This window comes from Neolamprologus brichardi, chromosome 13 (assembly GCF_056152115.1).
Source record: "Neolamprologus brichardi isolate AB-2024 chromosome 13, ASM5615211v1, whole genome shotgun sequence".
Lineage (NCBI taxonomy): Eukaryota > Metazoa > Chordata > Actinopteri > Cichliformes > Cichlidae > Neolamprologus > Neolamprologus brichardi.
The window spans coordinates 33,474,824-33,482,048 of NC_142116.1; the positions used below are offsets into that span (position 1 = coordinate 33,474,824).

Sequence of the window (7,225 nt, forward strand, 5' to 3'; positions counted from 1 at the left end):
AGGCTGCAACCAGGCTCCACTATCAGCCAGCAGGCCAAAACCAGGCTCCACCATCAGCCAGCAGGCCACTGCCAGGAACCACCATCAACCAGCAGGCCGCAACCACGCTCTACCATCAGCCAGCAGGCCACAGCCAGGGTCCACCATTAGTCAGCAGGCCACAACCAGGCTCCATCAAGAGCTAGTGAATTTACAGGAAAAGACAGGCCCGGATTTAGCATGTCTCAGGATTGATTGGGGCTGTAGTAAAAAGGGACACAAGTGTTGAGAAGGTGTTGCCTCAAAGGAGTAATGTCAATGAAGAGGAACTGGGGGACATGAAGAAATCTTTGAACTTCATGTCAGAAGAAATAACAACCATTGCAAAACAACAAACATTGATAATCAACTTAATTGAGGATATTAAAGAATTAAGAAGGCAAAGTGAGGAAAAGGACAAGAAGATTGCTATGTTTGAAGGACGAGTGGCAGAGTTGGAAGAATATTCGAGATTAACAGATGTGATAGTAATGGGTCTGGAAACCAAGCACCAGGCATATGCATGGGCAGCAGCAGAAAAGAAAGGGGAGCCACCTGAGCAAGAGTTGCACTCTCTGGAAGAACAGGTAATGGTCCTTTTACATACTAAAGGCATTGAAATGGATAGTAAGGACACTGAGGGGTGCCATGTTCTTCCCAGGAAAAACAAGAATCAAAATCCTGCCATTATTATAAGATTTGTTAATAGGAAGCAGAAGAAAGTGCTATTGAAGCAAAGAAGAAAGTTGAAAAGAACAAATGTGTATGTTAATGAACACCTAATCAAGAAAAAAGCAGATATTGCAAGACAGGCAAGATTATTAAGAAAACAGAAGAAAATACAGTCAACCTGGACAAGAGATTGTAGGGTGTCCATTAAGATAAATGGAACACCAGAGCAGGCAAAGTTCTTAGTCATTAAAGAGCTGACGGAATTAGAAAAATATGGCTGATAAAATGTAAGGCAAAGCATGGGGATGGTCAATGGCACTTTCAATGCACTGTCAAATTGGTTGGTGATTGGCTAAGACAAAGTATTGTTAAAGGTAATGGTGTGTGGATAAGATGTGTAATAAAGTCAGATGTCTGACAGATTTTAAGTTTACCCAATTGAATGCGTTTTTAGATGCTAATGGCATCATGGAACTTTTTCAGTCTGGTTTTAAACATCTACACTCCACTGAAACAGCACTTTTACGTGTTTTTAACAATATCTTTTTAGCTACTGATTGTGGAAGTTCCGTGATCCTTGTGCTTTTACATCTTACTGCAGCATTTGACACTGTTGACCACAATACTCTTATCTCTCATTTGGAACACCTGGTTGGCATCAAAGGTGCAGCACTGGATTGGCTTCGCTCATATTTGAGTTGCAGAACGTTTAGTGTTAAAGTTGAAAATCTTGAGTCCACCTCAGCCCCCCCTTTCTTGTGGGGTGCCCCAGGGCTCAATCCTTGGCCCTCTTCCTTTTTCATTATACCTGCTCCTTTTGGGGTCTATTTATAGAAAACATGAAATATCCTTTCACTGTTACGCAGACGACTGGCAAATGTATTTGCCTTTAGCACCAAATGGCCCAGGCTCCATCCAAATCCTTTTAAACTGCCTTGAAGATGTCAAAGCTTGGATGGCTCTGAACTTTTTGAGTTTCAATGAGAGTAAAACGGAGGTGATTGTATTTAGATCTAATAATATTTCATGCAACCCGCTCGTAAATTGAGGTTGGCTAGGGTCTTATATCAAGCAGCATGTGACAAACTTGAGAGTCATTATGGATTCCGATTTTAAATTGAACAAACATATTAGTTCGGTGTTGCAAAAAAGCTTTTTCCAGCTGATGCAAATAGCAAAGCTGCAGCCAGTTTTGTCAAGACGTGACATGGAGAAAGTAATACATGCCTTTATTTCAACACGGCTTGACTATTGCAGTACACTTTATGTTGGTCAAAGGAGCTTGCAAAGAAAAGTGTCTGGACTTCTTTAAGTTGCTTGAAGACGTTTCACCTCTCATCCGAGAAGCTTCTTCAGTTCTAAGGTCAAATGGTGGGGAGTCCCAGATTTAAACCTAGTGGGAGTATCCCCCCACAGAGGGACAAAAGGACCCCCTGATGATCCTCTAATTGCCTGAGCCAAGGTGTGAAACTGGGTGTGGGTCCCAATCAGCCAGGGTTTTGGGTGAGCTCATTGTGAAACCTGGCCCCACCTTATCATGCGAATTCCTGAGGTCAGATGGCCCAGGATGTGAGTGGGCGTTAAGGCATCTGGGAGGGAACTCAAAACTGGATTATAGATGGCAGAGAGTTGGTGTCGTAAACCACCGCCTCTGTTCAAAGATGGTCGCTCACAGTGGACATAGATGGCTTCTTTCACTCCTCTTTCAAACCATCTGTCCTCTCTGTCCAAAATGTGAACACTGGCATCCTCGAAAGAGTGACCTTTGTCCTTTAGATGCAGATGGACAGCTGAGTCTTGTCCTGTGGAGGTGGCTCTTCTATGTTGTGCCATGCGCTTGTGAAGTGGCTGTTTGGTCTCTCCAATGTAGAGGTCTGGGCATTCCTCGCTACACTGTACAGCATACACCACATTGTTAAGTTTGTGTTTTGGAGTTTTGTCTTTCGGGTGAACCAGTTTTTGTCTGAGCGTGTTGCTGGGTCTGAAATAAATCCCGGTGCATTTTTGCAATTTTCCTCAGGTTACACGAGTTGAGGAAAATTGGCAGCACGGTGGCACGGTGGTTAGCACTGTTGCCGCACAGCAAGAAGGTCCTGAGTTCAATTCCACCATCAGGCCGGGGTCTTTCTGTGTGGAGTTTGCATGTTCTCCCCGTGTTTGCGTGGGTTCTCTCCGGGTACTCCGGCTTCCTCCCACCGTCCAAAGACATGCAGCTTGTGGGGATAGGTTAATTGGATAATCCAAATTGTCACTAGGTGTGAATGTGCGTAAGTGAGTGTGAATGGTTGTCTGTCCCTATGTGTTGGCCCTGCGACAGACTGGCGACCTGTCCAGGGTGTACCCCGCCTCTCGCCCTATGACAGCTGGGATAGGCTCCAGCGCCCCCCGCGACCCTGAAAAGGATAAGCGGAAGCGAATGGATGGATGGATGGATACACGAGTTGAGTTGTTTCACGCTGAAAAGTTGTTGTTTTGGCCCTCACTGAAGACACCGACACTGAAGACATAGCTGTTCTTTTGTGCTGCTTTTAAGCGAAACATCCTTTGCATGTAAGGCCAAGGGTGATCATCTTCTTCAGCTCTAGCGTAGACTCTGCCATCATATTTCTTCTTTCGTTTGTGTCGCTACTTTGAAACGCTTGGGCCGCTCTGCCCGCCACGGTTTCAAACTGGTCATGTGACTGCATGGCCACATCTGATTGGTAAAAAGGTTACCGGAAACTCTACTGGCGGCATGTTATCTAATGTGTTAAACTAATTACTTTTTTAAAAGTAACGAGTCGAATTTTGCAAATGTAGCGGAGTAAAGGTACAGTTTCTTCTTCACAAATGTACTCAAGTAAAAGTAAAAAGTATCATGCAAAAAAGGTGATAAACATGATACATGATAAACATTTGGGAAGTTTTAATTATTTTTGCTAGGGAGGAATTAGACTGTAAAGACTGACATGTATTGTTTTATGTGAAAAGATAATTCTCTATTAATAAGGGTTGGTACAAATATAACACTCTTCTATTTAATTCGAGAACTCAAAGCACATTCTTACTGGAAGCCTTGTTAACGCATTAACACACATTTATTTAACTGCTTATTTCAATGTTTTGCGCTGGGATACTTTGAAATCCCTGGACATGTACCATGCATGTGGTAAATACATGCAAGTACAACCAACATTTTTTTTTTTGCTTTCTTTCTTGTAACAACTCATTGTTATAATTGGGATTGAGAGAACAGCCTAATTTTTCTAGAGAGGTGGATGGGAGAGAGGGAAAGTACTAAAGTTAAAGGTCAAAAAACAATTACCTGTCAGAGACCAGGCAAATCCAGCTCAAATATGCACCATAAGCCTCTTCATATTTATACTTACAAAGGATTTCCATGAGCTATAACCTTAGACAGAGAGTCATTGAAAATGTTTATTTCCCCCCTCATTTTGTTCTCTGTTTAAAACATTTTACTGTTTTATAACTGTCTCTTATTGGTGTACTGCTAATGATCTGAAGGCAGTGATCAGAGTTGCAGGTTTTTCTTCTGGTTGATTCCATTGCAGTGTTGGTAGTTCATGTAGTTTTGGTCAGTCAGTGTAATAATCAGGATCATGAACAGGATCAGATGTTGTAATGAGTGAATGAAGTCAGACTGTAGATTTTCCTTCTTCTAGCTGTACTGACTGACCTTTGACATCATGTGTTGATGACTCTTCGCCTCTGTCTCCTCTCACAGGGAGAAGATGATCTGCAGGATCCTGCTGCTCATCATCCTCACCTCATGTCTCTCTGGGTAGTTTACAGCTTCACTTTACGAACTCCAAATAAAGCTCAACAACAGATTTGTTCCAGTTCTCAATGTGTCTGCTCTTCTCTTTCCCTCTCTGTCTCCTCAACAGGATCATTTGTAGTCAATGTGACACAGACCTCCTATCAGGCAGAGGAGAACCACAGCATCACACTGGAGTGGACGTTCACCACCAAACATGACAGGTCCTCCAAAACTCTCGTCCTCTGTGAACTCTTCATCAGTGAAAAATCCTCAGTTCTGTATCATGTTCATGAAGGTGTTGAGATGTCAGAGTCTCAGGATGAAAAGTTTCAGGGCGAGTCCAGAGTGACAAAGACACCCTCAGAGAAGGATGAATCAGACTTCAATTGTCCAGACTCAGGACTGATGACTCGGGTCTGTACCTGTGTGAGATGAACACTGATTATGGCGTCAGTGTTGGAAGATGTAAACACAACGTCACTGGTAAGATTACTATTAGACTTTTTGTTTAATATAATTTTCACTGTCTGGGCTAATAAAGCCGATTTATTGGACCCTGCAGAAACTGCATTATTCGCAGAGATTTAGACTTTCACACAGAAAATGCTACAGACATCATTAGGGTTGAATTTCATGTGGCTTACATTTTGATTATGGCCACAATCATAAGTAAGCAGATATTGTTTTATCTTTTACAGCTGCTTATCAGCTCCAGCCTAAGAGACCAACTTTGAGTTCACATCCAGAGAGTCTGGAAAACCCCATTCCTCACATTTTCATAGCACTGGGTCTATCAGCAGCAACAACTCTACCCACCGTCTTTCTGTCTTCTTATATTTCTTGGTTTTTAGAAAAAAAAAATAAAGCAACATGAATGTCAGCTTCTTCCGATGTGACTCACTGTGTTGTTTCATATTGTAAATAACTGTTTATTTAAGAAGGCATTCTGACTTAATGTATGAAAATCTATTTATCAAGAACAGTGGCAGTCACATGTTCGCGAACAGAAATAGGACAGGAGTGTCATAATGTGTGCTGTGGCAGGCGAGAAGAAGGACCCAAAAATTAAACTCAAAGTGGCAGCTTCATTTGCTGGGGAAACTCGAAAATGAATACAAGAAAAGAAAACTAGAAACTCAAAGCACTATGCACTAACCAGAAAACTGGGGAAACTAGAAAACAGAAAAGAGTACTCCAAAGTTACAATAAAGAAGGAGGAAAAAACACAGCATGGAGAGTGTACGACGTGACAACATGCAGGGGAAGATTGAGGACTAAAATACGCAGGCAGGAACATGAGAGGATGGGGAGCAAGTGGAAACACAGCTGGGACTAATCAGACATAATAACACGATGGAAGGCAAAACTAGATACACTGACGTAGGACAAGGACTATGAAAGTAAAGCAGGAAACACATAGCGACAAGCGTGACTCGACATGGCAGACATGGGGACTAAACACAGGCTAAGATATCCACTAAGGGAGGAAAGACTGCAATCACTAAGAACTAAAGAAAACCCAAACTATAAACAACAATAATCAAATGATATAATTACAGAGTCAGAAATACAAATACTGGGTGGCAGACGCAGTACTGTGATAAGGACACAGGAAATACAGACAACTATTGCAGTTTAGAAGAAATGTGGCATGAAGCATCTCTTTTTAAAGAGTTTGTTTTCAGTCTTGAGGACACAAAGAATAGCTGCTGTGTGTTTACCCATTTTAAATAAAAAAGAACACAGTATGTTGTGGAGAGCATCTGAAGAATCTTTGTTGGCACACACAGTATTTGCGCACTGGTGGGAAATCAACATGTTTGCTATCCTCCCACAGAGAGTGGCTGATAGCATCACACATCCTATTATGTCTTCTAATGACTCCTCTCTCAATCAGACTAAAATCTGCCTGTCATTTTATCACTGTTCATTTATCTCAAAAATAACAATCCTCGATCTTCGGACACAAATTTGTTAGATCGAAAAGGTTTTTATTTATTTTGTTATTTGTAATATGTGTTTTTGGAATAAAGTTTTTAAAAAAACATCAGTTCTACTGGTTTTAGTGTGTTTATGTGTGTTTATGATGAAAAATAATGTGACCACTTTTAAAATTGCACTGTGTTTTAAAGTAGTAGATTTTGTTTCTGAAGTACATGCACCAAAAAAAAAAAGGATTCGTTGGCCTTTATTAAAACTGGGAGGAGAAGTGTGAAGTTGCAACAAGATAATTGGATATTCTGTCAAATCAGGACTATCAACATACAAAAGCTCAATGTGCAAACACATTAATATGAAATGTCTGGGCTCAAATGAAAGAAAGAGAGGGGAGGGGGGTCAGTCGTTGGGATGCGCATGCGCAGACAGATTGCACGACCGGCGGGCCTCAAGAGCACCTGGCTGCAGCCACTGGGGAGCGCCATATTGCGACCTCCACACTAACCAGAAACACATAAATTCAGTTAAATCGACTTTGAGCTCCTTCTTTCAGCTTTATCTTGTAGGTGAAGGGTAAGACTCCAAACCCCTTGAATATGTCTGGGTACAGATCCACTATTTCTTTCACACTTTTGGGCTCAGAGCTGTTTATACTGTATACCCGTCTGACTAGGCCGAGTCTCTCACATGCTTTATATCCCAACAGAGATTCATGTCCCTCTAGAACAATGATAAACATCAGACTGTGATATTTTCCTTTTACTTGTACCCTGAGCCTGCATTTACCTTTGGTTTTGATTGGTTCTCCATTATATGCTTGGAGTAAACTGTTATTTT

At 41.7% G+C, this 7,225-nt stretch overlaps 1 protein-coding gene and 1 pseudogene across 1 annotated transcript; both read left to right on the forward strand.

The window, feature by feature from the left end:
* Window positions 1-278: 278 nt before the first annotated feature.
* Window positions 279-971, forward strand: LOC148100111 (uncharacterized). Its single transcript, XM_087849836.1, has one exon. The coding sequence runs from the start codon at window positions 318-320 to the stop codon at window positions 969-971; it is 654 nt and encodes a 217-aa protein (XP_087705962.1). The 5' UTR covers window positions 279-317.
* An 18-nt stretch (window positions 972-989) lies between these two features.
* Window positions 990-5,324, forward strand: LOC148100112 (uncharacterized; annotated as a pseudogene).
* Window positions 5,325-7,225: the final 1,901 nt, after the last annotated feature.

What these genes read in the sequence shown, in the direction of transcription:
- LOC148100111 (XM_087849836.1), top strand. Translation starts at nt 318, where the DNA reads ATGAAGAAATCTTTGAACTTCATGTCAGAAGAAATAACAACCATTGCA.